This window comes from Dromaius novaehollandiae, chromosome Z (assembly GCF_036370855.1).
Source record: "Dromaius novaehollandiae isolate bDroNov1 chromosome Z, bDroNov1.hap1, whole genome shotgun sequence".
In the NCBI taxonomy this organism is placed as follows: Eukaryota; Metazoa; Chordata; class Aves; order Casuariiformes; family Dromaiidae; genus Dromaius; species Dromaius novaehollandiae.
Window position 1 is genome coordinate 72,519,767 of NC_088132.1, and position 25,967 is coordinate 72,545,733.

Consider the following 25,967-nt stretch of genomic DNA (forward strand, 5'->3'; position numbering starts at 1 on the left):
GAAGGCCGGGCCTGCTCCAGCATCCGTAGTTGGGTGCTCAACCGCTGGTGTCCAGAGGGGCCACAGTTTTCAGATCTGCTGGCTAGGGTCTAAGAGCTTAATTCCCTGGTGATGCTGTGAGGTCATGATTTGGATTAATTTACTCCCGGCTGTTGCACTTTGGACTCATAAAGTGCTATCTTTTGCTTGGATTGTCAACCAGCAGTGAGAGACCTCCGCAACGTGGGTGCCAAAGATGTGTTAGCAGATACTGAGTGGTAGGTAACGGGGCGACGGATGAGTGCGGAGCCCCGTGCCAGCAGCTGGCTTCCACCGAGTTTCCATCGCAGGCTTCACGCCTCATTTGGGGATAAAACACAGGGTTTGGCACACCAGCCTGCAGAGGTGGTTGACCCCTCTTTGAGGTGTCATAAATGATGCAGAGCAAACGTTGAACTACAGTCATCGTTTCCGCAGTTAAGGGGCCTCCTTTTCGAATACTTTGCAGCTGGGTCAGTAAATGCAATACGGAAATTAGTAAATCTAGTAAATTATTAAATCAGTAAATCTAATAGGGATTAAGGGTCTGCCCTCCCATCCTTGAGTTTGAGTAATGATGATTATGTATGAGTTTAAACTGCCAGATTTGGACTTGTATCCAGACTGCTACTTCAGGCCTCATGTCCTGGCTTCTAACTTCTGGTGCAGATCCAATACATTAGAATTTATATATGTATATTGGCGAGGCTAAATAGACCTTAAAATATGGTAGATGTTAGTGAGAGATTGGTGTGTTATGTTAACAAGTCTGTTACATACATGTTTTTAGAGGTCTGAATTTTAAGCTGAAATTTAATAAGCTGTAGGAGGTAACAAGCTTTTATGTGCAGCAAATAGCTTTTGTGACTGTTTTCAGAGCGAGCTGGGAGTTGCTGCTGAGGGCTAATGGGCAGTACTGCTGCGGCTCCTTATCTGCCTTCCTCCGAGAGGACTGACTTTGTCAGAACGGCACAGAAGGCAAATAAGAGTGTATTAGGTATGCTTAAACATAAAACTGAACTGTCACAAAATACATGAATAAATATGGTGCTAATAGCAGTTTTCTTTATTGGGCATCAGCTGTTAGGTAAGTCAGCTGACTGTTGCCTGTTTTGCTGAAGGCAAGTCTCTCTAGGTGGGTAAATTCATCCCCAGCCCCTACAGGATTTATATCTTTTTTTTTTATTTCGCAAATTGTGAAAGTAATCCCTCCTGTAAACTGAGGTTTGCCTGTGGCGACTCTTCTAAGGCATTAACTTTGAGCATTGTCCAAAGCTAATTAAATTAAAGAGTATTGATCGAATTGTTGGCTTCCTGTTTTGGCTTAGTGTTCTCCTCGCTTGAAGGAGGAACTGCCTCCCTTCGCTGCGTCTGCCGACGTGCTTGGGAGAAGCAGACCTAGAGAAGGAAGCAGGAGCTTCAGCCTCCGTTCCCTTGCAAGGAGCGTGAAAATGCTGGGGGGGGATGAGGGCATGATGCTGTAGGGAAAAGAGATTGGAGAAGAAGGGCAACTCCTAAACTGGATGATATGTCGGGATTTTCAAGGGGCAGGAACATCTGGACAGCTGACAACCTCTTTCTCTGCTGTTTGCCAACACATTTCTATAGGGTCCATGCCAGAAACTTCTCCGGAGTTTGGGGCTTTACTCAGTGTCGCTACAAGGAGCACTCTGTGAGGACAGCGCTGCCCTTGTCCCCCTTGCTTTCTGGTAGCACGGGCAGCTTAGCCAGCGCTGCTTCGGGGACGTATAGTCCCTTGCATGAAAAACACAGTGGCTGCGTTAGCAACGGCAGTTCTGCTTCGTCGCGTGAAATGTGAGATGGGGAGCAGCAGACGTGGAACAACGAAACTGGTGTTAATCCGGTCCCCTCGAGGTGACCGGGCTTGGTGTTTCGTTGCCTGCTGCGCGCACGTCGTATGTACATAAGGGGTAGGTGCAAAATCCAGTAGGATGCAACAGGTTTAATCTTAAAGGTTGTTTTGGAGGTTGATAACCATTTTTGTTGGATTTTTAACCATCTTATAAATTTCATTAATACCTGTATCATTGTCCTGTATTAAATACTAACTATTACGTTCTCTAATATCTTAACAGCTATTCTGTTAAACACCTCTAGACTTGCTGACTTTCACCTGGCACCCATACCAATAGGTGACTGAACAGTCACCCAGCGCTTCTCCGAATTGGGCCCATCAATATTATATAGTGTTTGCTTCTACTATGTGCTATATATGTGTGGGAGCTGTAGTATCTCAGTCATGTTTTATGGTTTCATCCCAGTCTAATGCATAAAACATATGGTACTTGTATGCCATCCACGAGTGGATTTTACGCATATGTGCCTTGTGTCTGTATGTGTATATATTTCTATATTTGATCCATGTGAGAGTAAATATCCCGGCCAAAAAAAGAAAGACGTTTATGGGAGAGTAAGTGCTACCACGTTTCAGAGTGAAGGCTTTAGCAATAGGCGGGCTGATTTTTGCGTGTAACAGCTAATAGTGCCTGAGCATCCAGATAATGACAAAAACGGGAGGATCAACAGGTACGTGTTGTGTGCTTTTGGTGCTTTTCTGTTTTCGTTTTCAATGCTTCAGCCCTAATGCAAAGGGGGGGGGCATCATCGTCATGGAAACGGGCCGTGATGGTGATGAAGATGAGTGGGGGTCTCGTTCCTGGGGTGTGCATGGCTGCTCCGGTGTGATGTTGTCATGCTTGGTGACAATTTGTTCGGATTATCCGCTGTGTGCGCGACTTGCATTAGCGCCACGAACGGGGGCAGTTTATTTAGACACTTCTCATCTGACTAAATGCCGGCGTCCGCAGATCGGCTTTATCTTTGGATGCAAAGGCCTCTAGGTGGGCTTTTTTTTTTTTTTTTTTTTTGGTATCTGTTTGCAGCAACGTTACGACTGTGATGAATTGCTTTAATTGGGTAAAAGGGGGGGGGGGGGAAAAGCCTGGCTGCCGCGGAAGGGTGGCATTTCGGCAGAGCTGGTGCTGGCCCCCGGGGGCGACGAGGACCAGCCCCGCTTGGCACGGCTTCGCCGTGGGCCGCGCAGGAGCCGCCGTGGCTCCGAGCCACCGGCGCGCTTCAGCGAGGAAATCCGGCTCTCGCGGGACCGGTGGCAAAGCGCCCGCTGGCTTCGGTAGGGGGGGTCGGGGTTTGGCCGCCGGAGTCGGAGGATCCGTGCGGATTAGGGCGGCCTGAGGGTACGCTGGGTTGCGGTGGCGGTTTTTTTTGGAGGACTGAAAATAGCGCGGTGGTGCTTCAGCTACGACTTTTCTTGTCGGCCTCGCTCCGACGTACCTCTTCTCCGCGCTGAAGTGCCCGCGGCCGAGTGGCTGGGAGTGCATTTTTCCAGCCGGGATTTCTCTGGCACTGCCTGCAGGCTGTCCCACGCCCTTCGCGCGGCCGGAGGAGCGCGGACGTCCTGCAGCGGAGATGGGATCCAGCCGCCCGGCTCGTCCAACAAAGAAATTCTTGTAACTGAACAGAAGGCTTTCTTAAGGAATATATAGATGTGCAGATGCTGAATTTCTGCTTTTCTGCATGGGATGAGTCACCGCACTGATTTTTAATAGAGCCCCTCTGGGTTTGTGTGGCCACAGCCCGGATTAAACTCCGATCCAGCGTGTGAAATCAGAGGCTGTCGTTCGGTCTGCCGCTGCCTTGCTGCTTGCGAATGGTCGATGCTCAGGCCAAGGCTGCTGGCTTTTCCTGTGCACACAGTAGTTACAAAACGCGTTACGGAACATGCTCGGTTCTGCTTATACTGACCTTATTTACAAGTTGCTACTTGTTTTTTTAAGCAGGCCTCCAGAACCTGCTCTCTTATTGGTTGTGTCGCGTTTAATTGAGTTCAGTGTTACGTGAAAACATGCTGACAAGTCCAATCAATACCTTCAGTGAAAGCTGAAAAAGGGGAGGGGAAGGAAATTAGTTATGACACGTATAAGCTGCTAATTCCATCGTTGGGATTATTTGTCATGGGGATGTTTAGTTTTTCTCCTCTGCAGGGACATGGGTGAGTTTTACTGCGGTTGGATTGTACCCTGAAATTTAGAAACGTGAGTTGCCAACACGTTTGGAGGAGGGAGGTGGCAATTCCCTTTTGGGCACAACCGAGCTGGAAAGCTCTTAAAGCTGTGCCTGGTGCTGTGGGTGGGGCGGGCTGGTTTAGGCGGTGGTGGTGAAGCAGAAGGGGAGGAGGAGAGAAATCCAGTTTTGATGCGAGCTGGCATCATGCGGGGAGCCGAGCCCTCACATGCATACCTGCTTTTCTGTCCCGTAAGTAAACCTGTAAACCTGCCGCTAGCGTAGCTGGATGAAAGTCAAAAGGAGAAATGAAACTACTTTTCCTGCGATGCTCCTGCCTTTGATCTTTAAGTAGCAAAGGCTTATCTGCCAAATAAACCCGCTCTGTAAGAAGCAGGGATGGGTAAAAGCTCTTGGAGTTAAAATTTGTGAGCCTTTGCAGTCTGTTTCTCTGCGCTTTGCATATCTTGTGGGGGGGGTGTTAACTTTGTGTTGCTTTGAGAGCCTGTCTGTATCTAGGAGAGACTGTGTGCCTCTAGCTAATGTGCCCTGCAGATTAAATTAAACAAACCCTCCTCCTGCAAAAGTTGATCTGGAACAGCTGTATGGCTTGTCTGTAGTACGGCCACTATTTCTTACTTCTTTCTTTTTTTACTTGAGCTTTTATTTTTGGTTTCGCTGTCTCCTGTTCTGCGTCTGTCTTCCATCCCCTCTCACTCTACCTCCAGTCTGTTGAATATTCAAATTCTTGATCTGCACATGGGCTTAAAAACTGTTACTGCTTTGAACTTATAAATGAAGCAAGTGAATTCCCATATCCATTGCAGAAAAGGAAAATACTCAGCTTGAAGTATAATTTGGAGCCTATAGGAAAATGCATCTGAAGAACAGTTTGTGCTAATTCTATAGCTCTGGTACCAAAGCACCAGCTCTGTTATCATCAAGAGTATTGCATGTAAGCTCTGTATTTCAATAGTAACTCAGTACAGCTAATTAGTTTGTAGGCTCTTTGAAGAAGCTGATGTACTGACTAAATAAGCTCTTATTTTTTCAAAGCAACTAAAGGCGCTCTTAATTTACCGAGCAGATAGTTGTAAAACTGCCTTTGGTTTGCATACTGGGAGCCCATATGAGGTCTGAACGTGCTGATTTATTCTGCATGCTTGCAGCCAAGTTTTCCCCGATGCTGCTTGCTAGGAGTGGTAGTAATGTGTTAGAGGGAGGTTTCTGGGTCTTTGGCGTGGTAGTGTAATGTAAATTCGTGCCACTGTGCTTGATGTGTCCAGGAGGAAGATGTCATGTAAGGAATGACCCCGTGCGGTTGAAATCGGTGGCGGTATTACCGATCTCTGCAACGTTTGGAGGCAGGTTCAATCCAATAATGAAGAGCAGCTTTGGGTTTCTAACCAGATGACATGGCTAATCCTGAAGCATGTCTGAAGAGGCCATAGTTATTAGGAGATTTGTGGCTTTGAAAGTTCTGATTCCCTTGGTGCAATCTGTTAACGGCAAGGATTTGTGGTAAGTGAATAATAAATGAAAATCATGAGGAGGCTTACAGGGGATTTCTTGTGACGTGAGGCTGCTCTGTTCTGTGACAGAGCTGCAAAAATAACTGGGGGATCCTGACTTCCAGACATCAGGGCAATTTGATAAGAGAAAGGGTTGCAGGCACTTATTCCAAGGCATTGGTTAAGGAAAAAGACACCTTTGTGTTATGTTGAAGGTTGTATCAGCCAGGGAAGTGTGTTAGTGCGTTACTGAGGGAGACGATGCATTCATCTTTCCCATTGCACTGGGAAATTAAGTCTAAAATGTGATGAGATGTGTGGGGAGCTCTCTGCTGCGGGGATATACATGCTTAGCCCTGCCGGTCCTGGCTTTCTCATCTGTTCTGCCGTTTTTCCGGCCCCACAGCAAGGGGAAAGGCCGGTGCCGAGCCCTTCTCCCAGGCGGTGCCACGGCCTGGAGGGTGACACTGGGAGCCGTGTTGGTTCATGGTCCGTGGTCCTTGGCGGGATGGCGCCTGTCACCCCCGTCTTTTCTGCACCATCCCGGCCTTCGTCGCGGCGCTGTGCTCTGTCACGCGCTCCGTTTTGCTCCCAGCGGGGTTTTGCCTGACTCTCCCGCTGCAAAGGCTCGGGAGTCTGCCTGCCGCGGGCTGCAGCGCCTCCGCGTTGCCGGAGAGCCGGGAGCTGCCAGGGCGGTTATGCGGCCCTCCTGTAATTCCCGGTGCTGGGATCCTGTCTGGGCTCCTCTTCCAGGTGCTGTGTCAGGGCCGGGTCCGTTTCAGGAAACCACGGTCTGGAAAGCCGAGGAGGAGAGCGCTCCAGAGAGCTGCGCGTCTCCGCTGGGACCTCTCCGAACTGTGCTGGTGGCCAAGGCGGCGTGCCGCGACGCATACGGTTGTGTGCTTTTGCTTCAGTCGACCTAATCCTGACGGGTCACTGCACTGGAATACCCTTTTCAGGGTCGCCTTTATGCTGCAGCATCAATCCCCGCTGTCGTCGCAGTGTGCCAGAGCCGTGGGGGTCCCGGGGCAGCCCACAGGCAAATGCGCCGGGAGGTGAGGTCTTTCAGAGCGGCATGGGATGGAGGATGAGAGGCTGGATCGCCATACTCCTTTCTTTGAAAAGAAATCATTTATATATTTTTCCCTGTACTGACATGCCATGTGCTGGGTTACATTTGGTAGCACCTAGTGAGGTTGCAGCTTGGGACAAATCCTGACAAATTTTGCTGCAGGCTGCAGGAGCAGCTTGGGAAGCTGACTAACTGCTAGGAAAAACCTGTTGAATGAATAGATTGAGCTCAGTCCCATCCGCCCTCCTGTTTATTAAAATAATGTGCTCTTTCTGTGCTGCTGCTTTGGACTGTCCTGGCCACTTGAGGTAGTTTCTGGTTTTGAAGTCCTGCTGTGGCTTGTCAGAGGGGTACTGATACCTTTTTGCTGATGGATTGCTTGCAACAGGCTGCAAAATCTGTGTATTAAACACAGACCTTCACTGGGCAAAAAGAGTTAGTTGACAAGTGAAAGTCACCTGCAAGCAGTAATCCATTGGCCTTCTAAAGAGGGCATGTCTCCGGCTTGCTCATGTTGCAAAACCAGGTTAGAGTTACGAAGTGTTTTTGGTTGCTGCTCTGTGTATTCGTCTCCCTTTTGGCCTCATTCACACTCACTGTGGTAAAAACAGAGTGAGGATGTAATTTCAAGCTGTTTTACAACGTGAGCATGCAAGGAAAGAGGCAAACCTGATAGACAGACACGTGTATCTGGCATTGCCCAACTTCTGCCTTCGCAAACTCTTGTTGCAGATTCCTACCTGCAATTCTTGTATTTATTTTTGCAGTGAGAAAAGAGGGCAAGAAGCCCTTTGTTGCCCACCCTGAGTGTATTGTAGCCTTGACTTCGTAGCCTGTCTGTGCAAACAGCCCTGGAGCGATGGGCTTCGGCAGCGTCAGGCTGGTACCTGGGGGGCGGCGAATCGCTGCGGTGCGGGGCGACCTGCTCTGCCTGCGCGGGTCCTGCCTCCAGCAGCCGGGACCCTGCCTCCAGCAGCCGGGGCATCGACTAAAATCCGGCCCCTGGCAGTAAGAGCTGGTAGCTGCATTTGCTGATAAGCTGCCTCCACCTGGGAATTTGGAGAATTGCTGAGTTAACCCAGAGCCGAGTTGAAACGCTCGCGTTCAAAGCGATGCACTTGTCTGGCAGACGCCCCCTCCCCAGCCCTGTCCCCAGGGAGCTCAGCTGGGCAATGCTTGTGCTCATGGGGGACTGTAAAACTGAATGAATATAAGCCCATTTTGCCTGTTTTAGAGAGGGCGAGTCCTTTATTCTGGCCCAGCGTTGGGAAAATCAAAGACGTATTTAAGCAGTGGGAGAGGAAGGGTTTGGTGTCACTGACGGAAAGTGTTGAGCAAGGGAGATGGTGCTTTGTGTCGGGTTATTGTGCTTGGAGACCTGTCGCAGCACGCGAGGGAAGCACGGTTCAGCAGGCCCATAGTCAGAACCGAAAGCAGCTCATCCCCTGGATTTACTGTATGCACACACTATTGTCGCGGCCAAGAACAAAGTTGCGATGTTAAATAGCTAAATAAACCAGCTGTCCCCGCGGGCTACGGTCCTCAAAGGACAAAAATGTCCTTTACGAGCATGGCTGGGAATTAAATGAAGCATTGATGGCCTCGCTGGGATCGGTGATGGTCTCAAGAGTGAATTAGCTTGGTCGAGGAAGGTCCACAGAGAGAGTGGTGGGTAGGGGTGTCGCTGTGGTCTGGCTGAGGGCCTCAGCAAAAGGAGCAAACTTGTGCAGAATCCGCTCCTTTGCCTTTCTTCTTGGTGCCCCCCCAAACTTGAAATCCATCATAAAATCCCAAGAACTAACGTGCGTGGGTGTGCGTTTGTGTATATGCATTTAGGCTCTTTTTTCTTTCTTTTTCCTTCCAAGCTGATTGTGACGTGGTCAGATGACCCTTTCAGGCTTTCTCCTGCGCCTGTGGAGGGTTAGGGTTTTTGGCTTTGTTTCAGCAGGGAGCTGCGGTTTTCATCTCAAATACGTGTTTCTGGCTTTGTGAGCTTCATGGTCAAACCACAAGAGTTGAGGATGCTGAAGGGGTGGGTCCCCTTTGGTAAGGAGGAAGCCGCTCCTGAAATATCTAGCATTTTTGGTGTCGTGAAGGATCCTGGAAAACACCAAAGACTGGGTGGTCTTTTGAGGGTGAATAACCTTTGTTGCCAAAACTGGCCCCTTCAAGTAAATTTGTGAAATTTTTCTTTCCCCTCAACTGGCTGTGGAGTTATTTGAAGCCCGGCCTCTTGCTGTTAATAGGGCACTTTTCAGGAGCTCAAGCGAGCTTGCAACAGCATTGGAAATAAGTCGTTTCTACCCCAACATACTGCTTCCTGCCGTAAAACTGCCTTGATTAAATTTTTCGGCTCTCCCTTTCATTATTAGCAGACATCCAAAACCTTCACTTCTCAGTGCAAAGAGGTACTTTGGGAATTACAGCTGAAGTTGAAACCGAAGGAATGTGGTTTGCCAAAACAACATCGCAGAGATTTTTTTCATTTACAACATCATTGCAAGACTGCTGCTGGAGTAAAAGCTGTTTCGGTGGGATGTGTTTTTTTTCCGCTCCCTTTTGGGCGTTTGTGATAATTTCTATATAGGGAAAAACATGAAAGGTTTGATCCCAAAAAGGTGACCTCGCCATGCAGAAATAGGAGCAGGGAGGGAGAACATTGCTATCAGGTGCAGGTGAAGAGCTCCCCACGTCCTTTCGGCTCCCAGGGATGGGGAGGAGAAGCAACAAGGGACCATTAGCGCGGCGGGGAAGGGAGGTGGGGGCCGATCGCGGGAGGTCCCCATGGAGGGCGGCTGCATCCCACCAGGGAGTCCCGCAGCCGCGTGGCGCCGTGCCCGAATTTGCAAACCCTGCTGCTAATGCGGCTTCACAGCTCCCACCTTGGAGCAGGCCGGGCACCGTGGGGCACCAGCTGTGGGGCTCATCCGTCACGCTGGTCTTGCAGCTTTGCACGGACGGGGGTTGTCGCGTTCATCAACGGAGTTTGGTGCAGGGCTGCTAGGGCTGAAAGCCATCACCTCATGCCGCGTTTGTGCAAAAAGCCTGGATTATCATGAGGGATATCTCCCATGCTGAACTTCTCATTCATTTTTGAGTATGAACCATTTCTTTCAGGTTAAATCAACTCCCAGCTGTCACTGCTGCCCAGGGTGATTGGAAAGCAGAGGCAGAATTGGATAAAAGAATTGCAAGGAGGGATAAGAAGAGATGTGAGCTAGATGGTTAAGAGATGAGGAGAGAGGTTATTTCTGAGGGGGTGTGATTCTAAAATAGCAGGGATCAGCAGCGTCGAGAGCCCTGGGAATACAGTGTCGAGGTGTGGGCGCTCCTGGTGAAGTGGCAGAAGCGTTACTGTTTGCCCATGCTTTGTACGTGGGCCGTGTTGGGTCACACATGAATGGCTTGTGACCTGTTCCTTGTTTCTTAATGCGAAGCGTGTGTTTTTGAGTTTTATGATTTGGTTCCCATTTTGCAAATGTAAACTTGTTTGGGCTTTCCAGTATGGAGCGAGCCTTACACCTTGGAAGGTGCAGAAAAAAAAGAAATGCTCCCGTGCAAGACTAAAGGTTGTCAAACAGATAACACTTAATGAAAATCAATCTGCGGTAAAGTAAAATCTTTATTTTTACATGCTCTCTCAATTTGAAAGTCAAAGTTCGAATCTCAGAAACGTTATCGAAGAGGCATTGGTTTTCCAATTTAGAAGTGATGTTAAAAAAAAAAAAAAAAGCCAAACATCTGAGCTTACGATCCCAAGCTGTGTCGCTGTGACTAACAGTAGCAGTGAAAACACTGAGTGCTGCGCTGTAACTTTGTGCAACTGCTGCGAAAGGTAAGCGGGCCTTTATTTGTATGCGGGTGCGTGTTGTGTACGCTCTGCAACCAAGCCTCGGCTGCTGGTGAAGCTTGTGCTTCTGGTGAAGCAGAAAATCATGTGTGGGCCTAATTAGATGATAGCCCTGGTCTTTGCAGACTTCCCTCGGATGAGTAATTGGAGGATGCTCTCCTAAGAGTTACGGGCTCGGAGCGGTTAGCTGGCGTCTGCATTAGGAAGCAAGTGTAGCATAAACGGGAGTGGGTCTGTGGGGGAAACCGCTGTGCTGGGACCTGACCTCTGCCCTGTGGGTGTTTTGGGGGTTACTTGGGATTAGCTGTGCCGTGGTCCCACGGCCTGAGCACGCGTGGGCGTTCAGCTGGGGACCGCGGCACAGCCCCTTGAGTGCACCGGGTGTGCTCCCCGCACGCGTCTGCCCGCTGGCTTTCGTCTGGGAAGCACCTCGTCTGGGCGCTCGGCGGCTGCTCCGCTGTGCGGACCAAAGCGCAGCAACGAGGGAAAGGAGATTTGCTTCACAAGTGCGCTGTTGACTTGAACTGAAACGCTGGAGCAGACAAACCTTATCAGTGGTTTGCCAGCCCTTGGCCGTGGGGCGCTGGGAGGGAACGGGGTTAGCAGGCTGCCTACCGACTGAGCTTTCTCCTTTCTGCTCCGCTTTCGGCCACTTCTTCCCCCTCTGTCCCCCACCGTGTTAGAGTCCCATAAAGCCTAACTCGAGGAGCACGGGGAAACCTGATTCACACTTTGGAAAACACGTGAGGTAAAAATGGAGTGAGGGGAAGTGTCCTGATTATTGGCAGCAGCAGTGTTTGGGTACGGACGTGGATTTAGGAGGATGGCTGCAGTCACTCGCCCGTGTGTTGCAGGTGCATCACCAAGTCGCGTGAAGCAACCGAGTGTGTCTGGACTCGCCCTGTCCTCCAAGGGAGGGTGCATCCACCTCCGGGCTGCCACAGGGAGAAGGTGGTTTGACACCACCTTTGGCAAAAGCACGGAGGAGCTGCCTTGTTGCAGCAAAGGTAAAAAGCTAGTATTTATCATTTTGAAGTGGTAACTAATTATTTTAAATTGCTCAGTTTTCTGGTAACTGAAAATGATATTTGTAAACATGGCCATGCATCCATCTAAATGTGTGTTTGCAGCAGAGCTATGAACTACCAAATTGGAGCGTTCGGTGTCAGGATAATTTGACTGAATTAAACCACTTCTGTTTGTACTCTCTGCTGCCAAATACGCAACAAATATCATTTGTCTCTTTAATCCTCATTTGTCTGTGTATAGTACTCAAATCCCCAAAGCAGTGTGTACTTCTGTCTCCAGGACTTTTGGGTGAAGTCTCGGGAGCTGCATGTTTTGTAGGAACAGGTCCTGTGTAAAGCCTGAGCACAAAGGCTCTGCAGGATAAATGCAATGTCACTCCTGTGTTCTGCTAAGGCAGCCAATAAATCACTAAATCCTGAAGGACCGTGTGTTTCTCCCAGGGGACAGATGACTGCAATTGCATAATCCGTTCCCATGACGTTTAGGATGTCTGTCAGAGCCCTGAGGGTTTCCTCGGTGTGGAGGAGTTGCTGTCTGGCTCCTAGACTCGTCCTCCTCAGAGGTTTGCCCTGGGGGGACAGTGGGGAAAGGCTCAGGGCGCCTGTCTGCGCCCTTTGTCCATCTTGCTTGATGTTGTGGAGTTCTTGCTGGTCCTTTCTTGTCGCTCTCCCAAAGCGCTGGATGTGCCCCTCTACCGCCTCTGCTTGCCCAGCTCCAGCCGCTTGCTCTCCTTGCCGTGCCCGTGCAAGCGTGGGTGCGCCTGCTCGCCGGGCTGGGCTGGGCTGCGCTGAAACGCCCTGTCTACAGGTTGGCGTTCCTGAGTGTTTGCTTTTGGCTGGGTTCACTTAGAGCTGGATCGGTTCCCTTGTCGGGTTCGTTTCCGCTGTTGCCCAGATGTTTGCGCCAGAGCAGGATGTGGGGTGGGAGGAAGGCTGCGATCTCGTTCGGGGCTGGCTGATCCCGGATATAAGGTGTTCGTGAAACTGTGGCGCTTAAAGTCCAAAGGCTTTGCTGTCGTAGACCTTGCAGCAGCTCTGTGGGATGAGGCGTGTTTTTGGCCCTGTTTCTGGCACTGAAAGACTCGCCTGGGCTGCCCCAGGGGATTGGCAGCACAGCGAGGGAAGAGGAGTTCAGTTCTCCCAAATTCCAGGCCACATCATTGCATCGAGCCTGGGTGGCAGAAGGTGTCTCACCCGATGTCGGTCGCGGTCCCGTGTCGCAAGGCCTCGCTCAATGTTACGTTCCCATGAAGCAGCGAGGAGGCAGCAAGCCCGCAGAAACACAGCAGTGCTCCTTTGCACGCTTTCTGCCCTTTTTGAGGGTTTGAGATTTCACGGTGACCCTGTGCAAAGAGGTCCTGCGCGGTGCCTCGTTGCACTGGCCAGAGGCGCGTTTCCCTCCTCTTTGCAAGCTTCTGCGCTGAAGCATTTGTTCCTATTATTAAATGCTTGCTGGTTTAGTTCCTCTGTTGGATGAATGAAGATTGGACTTTGCCCGGTTGGCTCGCTGCTAACAGTGCATCTCTCTGAGCTGCTGTTGCTGTTGTGCTGTGTTGTGCACGCTGAGACCGGCCAGCCTGTGAGCAGCTTGAGCATCACTGCAGCGAGCGTGAATGCAGTATCCTGCTCCTAGCTACTAGCGGTTTTAATCTAGGAGAGGATTGGGTCTAGCCAGCACTGAACGTGGGCAGGGCATGCTTATATTGGCTCATAAAAGACTGGGGAAATATACCTTGAAATTTCACTTCTAAACTTATTTTTCTTCAAAATTTCAGTGGGTCTGGTTGCATTCCTCACTATAAATTTGATGGTGAAAAATACACCAGGGACCCCCCCAAAAAAAAGGAATTTAGAGTTTTGTTTCTCCTGAGAGCCAGTGCTTTGGCTATCCTGAAAAAAGCCAGTATTGCTGGGAGAGCCACAGCTAACGCGAGAGTGTGGGAAGCGCTGCTCGTTCTTGGCCACGGGTTGCCGGCTCTGAATCGTTTGCCCTCGGAAGGGAAGTGGGAGCCCTGTTACATACCCCACGCCATTTGAGTCAACTCTGGTGATGTTTTTAGTGTCTCACTCCGTGACTGACTTTTCCCATGCTTTCCCTCTGCTTCCCCCTGCTTATTAGCGCAGGAGGAGGAGATTGCATCCCTTGTTGTGTGTCATCGCACGCGGAGCCCAGGGCAGGAAAGGGCTTGTCGGTGGTGAGATGCCGCACTGAAAACTCCCTGGCTCGTTCCTGGCGTGCCGTAGCTGCGTGCCCACGGGAATATGTTCAAGCAGCAGCTAGATTTACCAGCGCAGTTGGTTTCTATTGAGATAAACTGTCGCTGGGCAGCAGGGTGCCCTGGGCAGATGGAGGAGGTGTGACAGCAGAGACGGGATGGCAGTAGGTGTCCCGGTGGAGGTGCCACCCCGAGGAGGTGTGCCCCAGCCCAGCCCTGCGGTGAACCTGCTTGCAAGGTGGTTGGGGAAAGGCTTGACGGGGTCTTTGGAGCTTGCTGATCCCCCTCTTTGACTGCACGCGTTAAGGGTGACCTGAATCCTACCCGAAGGTGCAGAAATCGTCGTCCTAGAGGACAACGAGCCTGAGAAGTATCCCCGTGATGTTCGCCAGATCTGCACTCAATGGGCTGGGCGCTTTCACACGGCGGCAGCAGCGAGGTGAGAGTCTGATGGGGAGCCATGTGCTCTTAGATCCCTCACCGTCTATTAGTCACTGGAGCTGTGTGCCCTGTATTACCTGAAAACCAGGTTAGATCGTGTGCCTGTTTCATGGAGAGATGGTTTGTTAATTCTAGCTTTTAAATCCCCCTTGGGTGCATAGATTTAGTTCTGTTAGGATCCACTCTGCCCTATCTCTTTCCAGCCTGAAGAAGATTGAGTTTCAAGAAGTTTTACCATGCCGCAGTCTTTTGGAGAAGAGCAGAAAAATTAGCAGCCTCTCTGTCCTGCTAAGGACATTACAGGTCCCCAGGTATCGTAGGTAGAGGCTCTAAAAGCAGTTGTCTCGGCTGAAGTTTCTTTTTCTTCCTCTGGTGAACTATGTTATATGGCAGTTGGCTGGAAATCAGGGATATTCTGTGTTTATAATTTCCAAAGTATGTTCTGATCTATCGGGATGAAAGGTTCTGTAGAGATGCAAAAGAGTGCCATTATTATAAAATAAACATACTTCTTCAATATTTCTGATACTAAAGTAAATCCAGATGTTTTTTGATGGCTGCTGAGCCTGCTTTGGGTTTTCCTTTGCTCCGTGTGACCATCTGTATTTGTTCAAGTGTCACTGCGTTAGCTTTGAGATGTGATGTGACACAATTTGTTGCAGCATGTTCTTATCAAGTCTGGAAACCTTTATATTTACACACACGGGCACGCGCGCACGCACATACACATATACATAAAATGGAAAAAAAATACTTTATCCTAAAATACCATTTCCGAGTCTGACACTTCACATACATGCTGAGGAACTTGGAATAAACTCAGCAAGTTTATCAGTTTATATAATTGCAACAATCAGCTCAGCGGTGTCAGGGAGAAATGGGATTTGTCTGTGGAGTTCAAAATAGTCTCGGAAGGAAGCAGATGTGTGGTTTTCTTCGTAGTTCCAATAGAAAGGGAGTATTAAATGCCCCGTAACACCAGCCACCGGTTGCACTTGCTGACATGTGGCTGAACTTTGCAAGAGGTAACTGTACAGCACTGTTTAAAGTGTAAAACGATTTTGCCTTAGTTTTAAAAAATATTAAAATTTTCATGGTTTCTCTCCTGCAGAGAAGAACAAGTCTGCCCCACTGCTTAAGGCTGATATTTCACATAGGCTGATATTTTACCATAGCTAATGCTAGAGAGAGATCAAAGCAGTAAAGCAGCCGGGTGGTCATTTTGTCTGAGCAAGGAAAGGGGAAATGTTTCGAAGTCGATGTTTCAGTGACATTTTGGAGTTTGCTTGGGGAGCTGCCGCTGAGATAGCGGGGCCTAATGTTTGTCATCCCTCCCAGGGGCATCTCAGCATCCATCACCCTGGCACCCTGCTTGTTTTTTTGTGATCTTCCCTATCTGAATTTGGGTTGGGTTTCTCTGTGCTTCAGCTTTTACGGGGCTTTTCCAGAATTCCAGCTGTACCCGGCCTGGCCCATGACTGCCAGAAATCGGTTTCTCTGCCGCTGCTGCTGTTGCAGAGGACGCGGCGAGTCTCCGCTGCCGCATCCTGCTGTGCTGCGGTGCTGCTTTCCTGGGCATCGATTACTGCACTAGGCTTTGAGATCCTTGGCTGGGGAAGCCCTGCGGAAACATGGAGCACGGCAGCACTAGTGGTAGCTACTCACGTAGGACAGGGAAATGTCCTGCTAGTAAAATTATGGAAAGGATTTGTAAGGCGGTCATAAATCCTATGTAAGGGGAGGGATGCAAGACAGCCTTTTCCTAGTAGGAAAGTGCTCTGGGGTGTTCGCTTGGCAGCCAGCCTCTTGAGCGCGGGGGGACACCAGCTTGCCCAGCTGTGCCGAGGGGTTTGACACTACCCTGCAACCTGGCAAATGTGGAAAACCTGGGCAGGTATTTTGCTGGTAAAGTGTTCTGTTTTGGTAACTCATCTTAATAGATGCATTACAAGTTGGTAAAATCTCTTGCATTCTTAAAAGCAAAGATACTGGGATTTGTTATATGTAGTCATTCATCAATATTAAGAGTAGCTTCCCAGGCTTTTTAGTTGGTTTATAAGATCTAGAGCTTTCCCTGGATCTTACTCCATACCCTACCAACCAGAGGGGAAGAGAGGTTAAAACACAGTTGTGACTTACAGTCTCAGTTTTCAATAAAGTGGATCAATCGAAGCTGCGTTAGGGATATTTTTGCGCTGTGCAGCTTCTTCTCCCCAGCTGAAGACAATGTTCAAAGTCGCTAACGGCTTCCAGGTAGAAGTCGATTCTCCAAATCTGTATCGGCTCTGATCTCGGCCCGCCTGAAATTCATATGGTGTACTGATTTCTGATGTCTCCGAATGCTCTGTAGGGGCCAAATCCAGGAAAAAGCTTGTCTGCCTTGCACACACTAAGAACTCTGAGAAGTGGAATTTTGGGTCCTGTCTAGCTTTTGCACAATTTTCTGCAGTCTAGAGGCTGTACAAATATGCTTTATTGAATCCAGCTTTATCTTTTGCCTTCTGGCATAAGATGCTCCTGGATTGATAAAAGTAATGAAAAATCTACGGATTCTTGCTCATCTAATACAACCTTTCCTGTCTTTTGTCTTGTGCTTAGACCTGCTGGGCTTTCTTAAGGTTTTTTGGCTTCTTTCCTAAATAAGAAAAGAAATTGCAAAGGAATAGTAAGCCAGTTAAGCAGGCAGCATGTTCTTAGCACAGCTTAGAAGTGGCTTGGATTCCTTGGTTAACAGCCCTGCCTAGGGAAGGGAGGGAGCAAATGACCACAAATGCTTGCTGTATTAGTTCCCTGTCTTGTAATGTGAGTTTGGGACCAGTGTTGGTCTTCCAACGTGGGGTGCCTGGTCCTTGGTTCAAAACAAACTCTGAGATAATGATGCCGCTTATTGCATCTCTGATACCCATCTTTGCAGCAGCTGGATCTGCCCTGTCCTGATCTGACATCACCTGGGGTACGTGGTCATTTACTGCCATTCAAAGATAGTTGCTCACTGACCCGGAGAATGCTTTTCTTTTTTTTTTCCATGGAAAATTATTGTGTGCTTTGAACTGCCTAGAAGTACTCAGGAAGACATAAAAACATGAGTTACTACAGGCTGCACGCCTGGAACTTGTAGGCCATCTCGACATGTGGAGTAAATCAGCATGGCTCCACTGACTTCAGTACAGCTGCAGCTATTACCGCTGGCTGTGAACCCTGCTCCAGACTTTGGGCTTGATACTCTGTGGCCAGTGGACAGAAAAAAGAGCTCCTATCTTCCCTTTTAATAACTTTACATTTGTAAAGAGAATGAATGTGCTATAATGATTTTTTCCTGTCTAAAACTGCTTTATTTGGGACATTCAGTAACTCACCTCTCTCTCATTCCACATAGTTCCCAAATCAAATATTTGATGAATGCATGCACTTGATTACTGGCACTCAAAAATACATCAGTGATTAGTTCAGAGATAGAGATCTGTGGGTTTTTTTCTGTTTTTTTTTTGTTTTTCTTTGAAACACAGGCACCTGCACAAAAACAAGTCAGGCAGAACTGATTCTGCACAAAAACAGGGTGGGCAGCACCGATGTGAACCACAGGACTATTGGAAGAGGAGTTGCTTTTCTGTTTCCGTGTGCCAGGAGAAGCAATGCCATCAGGCTTATGTGTGATGGATCAGAGTGCAGTGATATTGCTGCAAGCAAAAGTCATGAATTTTAATCAACTTTACTGGCTGCCTTGAAATCTGAGTTGAAAGATAAATGTGAAAAACAGGCAGCCCATATTGTTTCTGGAACAAAAATGCCCCTTTTCTGTTGATTGGAAGATTTTTTTCTTTTAGCTTGATAATCAAAAATACTTCCGTCTTAGTTCTGGAATTTTTTTAAGCTAACCCTTCGGGTCCTGTCTTCCCGCGGTGCCTTGCTGAGTGACATGTCACCTCATGGCCACTCAGATAGCTGACCCTTGCTGCCGAGACTTTCCAACTGACAGGGCTCCTTGGCTGTCTGTTTTTAGATAGTTTGGGTTTTTATTTAAATATTCTTAATGATTTTTTTAAAAAAGAGGTGGCTTACCCAGTGAAAACTGTTGAGTGGATTGTCCAGGGAGTTGAAATCCAGTTTATATTTGCTGGGGAGATTTGGCACAGCAAATATGTTTGTCCTTCAAGTTTGTTGCTCCAGAGCTGTTTTGAAGGCTACATAGTTGTTATATTCATTTAGGCATTGGTTTTCCTAATCAGATGTAAGCTGATTATAATGTTGTCTGGTGGGGACATCTAAGCTTTGGGAAGAACTGGACTGAAACCACTGGCTAACATCTGTGGACAAAAACACACTCATCGTGGGTTATTTTCAGTCACTCCCAGGCTGGTCCAGATGACTCTCAGTAACTGAGTGTTTTCTTCACTCCTCTGTAAAGAAGTTTGCTTCAGGGGTTATCATAGCTGCTTTTCCTGTTTTGCCATAAGTCACCTCTATGCAGGAATAATTTTCAGGAGTTGTATTTAAGGCCAGTGAACTTTAAGAAAGCAGAGGGGGAAATTTCCTCCTACCTGGAGCTTCTGGGCTAAAAAAAAAAAAAAAGTGGAAGACCCCCGAGTCTCTCCTCCTCCTTCAGCCAAAACTGCTCTATTATTTTCTCTTAGGATCCCTTATGATTTAACTCCACACCTATTTTCCCATCTCTGATACCTGTAGGTTCACCAGCTGCTCCATATTAATGAAATGTTCATTCAGCTGCAGCAGACGCTTACTTGATGCTCTTGGAAATTCTTGCTGCTTTCACTAGTGAGAAAGGCAATATATTTTTGGGGCCTAAATCAGTGTGAAAGGGCACATACAAACCTGCAAAGTACAAATTCCAGCTTGTTTGTACTCAGTTGGCTACACCCTTGGCTCAGGACCCAGGTATTTCAAGAATTTGGGTTGAGGTATATGCTTTCCCAAAAGAGACATGAAGTTCGATTCCCCTTTTGCATCAATGGGTGCAGTTTCTTTAAGGTCACCGAGTATTTGCTTGCAACAGAAATGTCAGTTCCTTCAAGGCGTGTTCAAAGCCTGTGGGAGGGAGGCGATGTTTTGCTGCAGTACTGGCAAGCTCGTGGCTTGCTCCTTCCCCAGCTGAGATGACTTAGCTCTTGCTTTGATCAGAGTATGCTTACTCTGAAGGAAACCCACCTTATTTCCGTGTCCGTTTACCAGAGCCGGTACGCCCTAGTTTGCAGTGCCACGCTTTGCTGTGCTGAGGCCATTGGAGCTACGCCTGTTTACCCCAGTGGCTGATTTTTTTCCCTGAGGCCTTCAAAGCACGTATGTATGCTGAAGCAGAAGATTAGCTTCGCTAAGAAGGCTCATTTCAGATGCAAATACTCTATGGGCTGTTGCACAAATGAAGCCTGCCTGACTTTCCTTTCTAAATCTTTACTTACTTATTTTATTCTCCACTGGAAACCCGCTCCGCTTTGCGTCACCCACCTTTTCGCGTTGCTGTGACACGCGTCTTGAGGTCGGTGTGGTGGAAACCAGTTTGGTGGTATGTACCGGTGTCATGTAGTGCCCGCGTGAGATCAGCCTGAGCGAACATACCTGGCATTGAGGGCTGTTCGCCAAGCAGCGTCCGTGGTCGCTCAGAGCTCCTCTATGCCTCTGCGCTACTTACAATACCTAATACCGAATGTGAAGAGTATTTGCCGATGCCTCCAGATGTCCTGATATATCCTACGTACCCAGTTAGTTGGGGCTGCTCAGAGGGTGCAGTGGCGTGTTTCGCTGTCGACGGGGCGCGGTGTGGGCGTCGCGGTCCTAACCCGCGCTTGTCCCTTCCCCTGCAGTTACTTGGCTGAGCAGTGCTGGAATGGCGGCTTCGTCTACCTGATCATGCTGCGCCGCATCAAGCGCAAAGCCCCTCTGCCTCCCTCCAACGGCAACAACGGCAACGGCTGCGACCCCAAAGCGAAGCCGGGCCCTGAGCCGAGCGACAGAGCCGCCCAAAATGGGAAAAGAACGAGGAAGTTCGGCGTCATCACCAGGACACCGGGTGGCAAGGAGAGCAAGGAGAAGCCCGGCTCGGAGCCGGGCAATGGGCACTGCACCCCCATGGAGGTGGAGGCTCCTCAGCCGGAGTCGTCCGAGGCGGAGAGCTGCGTGGAGGAGCCGTTGCGCAGCCTCGGGGGACAGCACCGGTCCCGGCTGTCGGACGGTGGGATGCCTGACGTGAGCGACCAGTCTGCCCAGGTAGGTTTCTTTGGGTTTTTAAAAGTATCGGCAGGTACGCTGGTGGATTAAGGGCTTTTCTTGAGCAGCTTCCCTGGTTTCGGTACCCTGGCGTTAAATAGTAATGGGTGAAGGGCCTCTGTCATGTTACGTCTGTGATGAAGGGGGAAAATGACTTAGTTATCAGACCTGTCAGCATTGGCTTGCAAATTTCTTTTGCTTGAAACAACTGATGACGTTATGACGCTGCAGGAGGAGGCATCAGTGGAAGATGGTCATTTCGTCCTTTGAGGCTTCGTGTTTAGCATTGTCTGAGCTCTGCAGGACGTTAAAGCTTATGGTAAAATTGAAATCGAAAGCCTCCTTTTTGAAGGGAAAGGGATTCAGCACCAGACCACGGTCCATTTATTAGCTCATGTTACAAAACTTGTTTGGAAAATGTTTAGAGACCCCATGGAAGCTGCTGTGAATTTTGCTCTGCGTTGATAAGATGGACAATCCATTAATGTTTGGGACAACAGTGGGACGGGGGCTTTTATTGCTCTTCTCTTCTCCTAATGGAGGTCTTGGGGTTTGTTGCCTGGCAGGAATTTCAGCATTGTTGCATGCACATGCAAGATGCACGCTGAAATCTGATCAAGACGCGGGCGATTTTCTATCACTAGAAGAGCTGTTTGCCAATCTTTCCAAAGACGCTGATAGTATAGACAGATGAATGCTGCTGTGCTAGGCTGGGGACTTGCTGCAGCAGCTGGTTTTGTTTTTAAGACTACAAAGCTGGTAATACAGCAATGTGAGCGTACATCGTATCACTAAATTGTTTTGAACAAAGGTGTGGTATTAATGTGTCCCAAATCAGCGATCCCCAGTACTAGTGCATCATGGTGGTACTTGTTTCAAACTTAAAATACAGCAGAGAGACTGAAACCAATAAAAAAGAATGTGGTCCTAAAGAAACGTAACTGAGAAAATCTGCTCTTCCCATCAGTGAGCCAGGTTTGATTTCATGGTGCAACAGGGAGGGAAAGATGCTTGTGTACAGGTTTTGAAATTTACGGTCTGTAAAACCTTTCCGAAAGAGAACGTTAAGTTAAAAAAGATCCAGACCTTCAGCGTTTTGAAGGCTGTGGCCAGTTTAAAAACTTCTTAAATCTGTTTTGAAGATGTATAATTAAAGACATGTCGTAAATGACGATGATCCGAGTTTTTTGTGGGGAAAGCCAATGTATAAAAAACCCCAAACTCTTGATCTAGAGCTGTTTCGTGCTAGTGTTATCGTGATGTTTTGAGCCATCTCAGTCTGAGAAGTAATTTATTAAATTCAGAAAATATATTTGACTGTGAGCAATAAATACATGTTTTTAATGTGAAGCACATATGAGGTAGCTTTGTAAAACATGAAAGCTTAGTTAAGTCACTGGAAGTTTAAGAGCTATCATCTGTTCATTTCTGGTGTATCTCTCGTGGAGCCTTTTGAGAGGCCCAGTCATTTAGCAAAATTGCTTCTCTTCCCCCCTCCAGTATTTTGCTTAGAGGTATGACCTCTGTATGTCTCAGTATTAATTGCATTTTCCTGACATCTGAATGTGGAGAAATTGAATAGCTAGAGCCCGAATAGCATGTCTTGATCATCCTTTTCTTTATAAAAACAAGGGGGCCTTACAGAAGCTTGTCCGTTTAACGTCTGTGTGGGAACTGCTGTCAAAGGAATCAGTGGCTTGATTCTGTTTCTTAACAGTGAATACAATTTTTAAAATTATGTGAGTCCTATTTAAAGAAGAGAGAAAGCAAGGAATAAAGAAACTTGGGAGCCCCAAATCTCCCTTAAAGCTCTGTTTTCAAAGCGTGACCCAGCACTTAGGCATTTGAGATCCAGTTGTGGTAGGAGCCTTTTGAAAACAGTTTCCACAACTTAATGTCAGAAGTTGCAACCTGCTTCCAAGCCTCAAAGAGTGAGCCAAACCTTTCAGAGCCGTGGGATGAATTATCTCCTCCCGAACGGGGACGAGGTGCATTGGCAGGGCATTGCACTTGTGGGGAGAAGCGGTCCATCCCGCTGCCCACGCGGCGCTCGCTGTCTCCATGAGTTGGCTAATTGAATATCCAGCGCTGTCAGTCTCGCGCCTTTGGGAACCACTGTGTTCGCTTTGAAACAGTCCCAGCCGGTTGCAGAGAGCTCGAGGGTGGCTGTCGATGGGAGGAAAGGCTTGGAGAAGCAGCTCCGTGACCCTCACAGCTGCGTGTGGACCTCTTGCGTTAACGCCCCTTGTGCTGCCTTTAGCTCCTTCCTACTCCCCTGCCCTGGGAAGCAGGTTGAAGAGTTACAGAAATTGAAATGCTGAAGCCAGGAAAGTCTCTTTTCTCCCTTTTCAATGTTTGTCTGAAGCTGTAGCAGCCAAGTTAGGGCAGGAGAGTTTGGTTTGAGTCTACGTGCCTTCAGCTGCTCCCTTGCCGATCCCAGCGGGCAGCTTCCGGCTGATGCCTCAGAGAAGTTGCGGCAGGAGTGCTTCAGAGGCAGCTGCGGCTGCGCGTCCGGGGTGTCGTGTGCTCTCGGCGTACCTCCCCTGCCACGAGCCTGGTGGTTTCCTTCCGCTTTATCTGCTTTGTGCACTGTTAATAACAGCAATGCTGAATCATGAAACAAGAGCCGGGATGAGTGCTGTTTGTCTGATGAACCTACCAGAAGGTTCCTGCGTTACCAGTTTACGTGCGAGTGTCGGTCCCCTTCAGCCTTGCTTTCATCTCCTCCATCTCCGTCGGTCTCTCCTGTGCCCTTGGCGTTCTTAGAGCCACATATAAACAAATCTGCTAGGCTCCTTGCTTGTACGTAACCTCAATAAATATCGTACCTGTCAATTAGCAGTCCATATTTATTTAATGTTTACAGTTGGTTAAGTTATGCTGCAATATTTTGGGGATGAACCTAAATGCCTCTTAAAAGGTGCAGCTTCTGAACAGGTTCCTTGTATCTGCGTGGCAGGAAGGTCCTGGAAGCCAGGTATGACCTTGGGAGGGACCCAGGCTGGTCTCGGTGGGAGTCGTGTGCGGTGATTTAAAAACAGGCGATCTCTGAGCTGGAGTAATGATCCATCACATCCTGGGAAGATTTGGGAGCTTAAATACAGCAATCAAAGCTGACTTTGATTCAGCGGCTTGAAAGAGGGTAATGTTTTGTAGCTAGTAATTGTAAAAGCAAGGATGTAAAATGAGTACGGGGAGGGGCTACTGGAGTTAGCTTAGACATGATAAAAAGTGACAAACCCTGGGCAAGCTAGTTACATACCAATTTTGTGGTTTCACTGTGTTTAGTGATAAGACAGGATTCATCAATTTTGTTCTCAGTTTCTTTATCGGAGTGTTTTTAGAAGAGCTTTGGACTGCTCTCCTGGTTCTTCAGTCCCCGAGGAGTGCTGAGATACAATCAAATACAGCTGGCACAAGTGATGGATCAGAATTACGAGTTTTGTGAGTACAGTTTGTAACGGTGGCTTGAGCTGGTTCAGTCCTTGCTGATGTGATGAGAGAGGCTCTTGTTGCTGACGCCAGAAGCTGGGCTGGAGGTGAAGCATGTCAAAGCGCAGAACATGCAGGACCAGCCACCTTCGCTTCCTCCTGCCCCAGCAGGAGCCCTTGGAAAGTCCCTAAAGCACCAGGGATAAAAAGAAAAGCACAGTCTTCTGGCATCCCCTTGAATGCTCTTACTTCAGTGTAGCTTCTGGATTAATAAGGAGCTGAAATCCAAGTCTGAGTTGAGCAGCCACCATTGGAAGCTACCTAAAGAAGACTGGGTAGAATAAGAGCGCTTTAATAACGAAGGAAGGAAGGTAAGAGAGGCTGGGATTTGTGCATTTCTCCACTGGGTTATTTTATAGGATACAGGAGAGGTCCAGGGTGTGTGCACCACATCTCCTGGGTTGGTCGTAATGCCTCAGTGTGCTTGTGGTAGGAAGCTTTTCCAGGGTGGAAACAAGTCGGCATTAGGTAGCCCCGTAAAGTATGTTTTCTGTGAAGTCAGCTTACCATCTATTAAAAAAGGAGGGGAGGTGGGGAAGGCGAGGGGACGTTACTGCCCAGCCTCACAGAGATTTTTGGGAGGTCTGATTTATAATGTAATAGTGCTTTTAATCCTTGCATGAAAAGTGCTCTATATTGTTAACCCAAAATATTTTGCAGTGGATTGCAGCTGCCAGAACAGCATGCTTAGCCAGTTTTGCTCCCTTATAGGCCAACTGGGCCTGTCTTGTGTAGGCCACAACTCTCTTGAGACTCGTGAATGTATACACAGGTGCACGTGGATGTGTATGTACGTAAAAGCCCAGGCAGGTCTTTGCAAATGGGCCCTTGCTTTTGTATCATTTTAATTTGGATAAACTGAAATCAAGTACATTTCAAAACTCTCTTCTTTGTTCTGTCCCGTCGCTGCTTTTTTAGTAAGAGATGGCTTGTCTCAGCGAAGACTGAAGGCTTTTGAATTTTATTTTGCTTTATAGTGAAGAAAGGGTGGCAGCCTTTCTGTAGCCAATATTTATGAATTACCGTTGGTAAATGCCAGACTTACCTTGCGTTTTTGTTAATGAAAAATGTACCTTATCTTGCCAAGCAGAAGAGCGGGGCTAGTGGCTCGTTATAGGAATCAAAAATTGAGGCTCAAAATAATGCACTTGCTTTAAGGATTTTACTTTTTTAAACATGATGAGAAAAACTTTTCCTATCGATTTGTTTTACCAGAATGAAAACCCTGCTCTGAGCAACATGCTTACAAGTGTAAATATTCACAGCTCCATTGAAGCTAGTGGGGCTAAAATGATTTACATCAGCTTTTTTGGCAACCTAAGCAACGATAATTATTTCATCAGGGCTTTTATACGATGCATGTTTTAGATATAAATACCTCTGGTTTTAGTTTTTATTGTAGGCACCTTGAGATGCATAAAGGCCTTCCTCAGAGTCTTGTTTCTGTTCTTTGGTCTTTTTATCTTGTGTATTTGCTTGCAGATTTCATTAACATGAATCCTGGGGCTACCAACTGTCTTGAAGCTTTAATGTGCTCCGTGATAAGGATGTCTTCCCGCTGTCGTGCCTGGGCTGGATTGTCAACTCCCTTTGGGGCAAGGGCTGTCTTTTACCTGTGTTGTACCACACTGAGAAAACTTGGCCTTGATTTTGTTTGGAGTTTTAGGAGGTGCTTTTATGTAACTGGTACTGATAGCACAAATAATTTTTTGCTGCCAGTGATGTTCCACCTTGCCCTAAGACAACAGTCCTCACAACTTTCTGGGATAAGTCTCGCTTGCTACCAAATCTCTTCAGCTGACTGAAGGTTTTGCCTTTGTTTGCTGTGATTTAAGCAATAGCTACAGCTGTGGTAACTGTAGATTTTAATTTCAAATAGTAATCTGTCCTTTTATGTTATTTCTAAATTGAATTTTCCAAAGGGGCAGGGGAGTGTTGTGTGGAAAGATAACCTGGTGATGGATAAGTTATAATGAATTAATTTTAATGGGTCACCTGGAAACTAAGTTCTCACTGTCAGAAATGAGCTACCTGCAAAGGCAGAACAGACTCGTACCGTGTTGTGCGACGGCAGCACCT

The 25,967-nt window shown here is 48.0% G+C and overlaps 1 protein-coding gene across 5 annotated transcripts in view; it reads left to right on the forward strand.

Moving 5' to 3' along the window:
• Positions 1–25,967, forward strand: part of LOC135325049 (PDZ domain-containing protein 2-like) — a 210,741-nt gene that overhangs the window by 120,653 nt on the left and 64,121 nt on the right. For all 5 annotated transcript variants that reach the window (XM_064502471.1, XM_064502473.1, XM_064502474.1 and 2 more), the window contains one exon: positions 19,994–20,396. In XM_064502471.1, the coding sequence (XP_064358541.1) occupies positions 19,994–20,396 (403 nt within the window). The remainder of the gene's footprint in view (positions 1–19,993; positions 20,397–25,967) is intronic.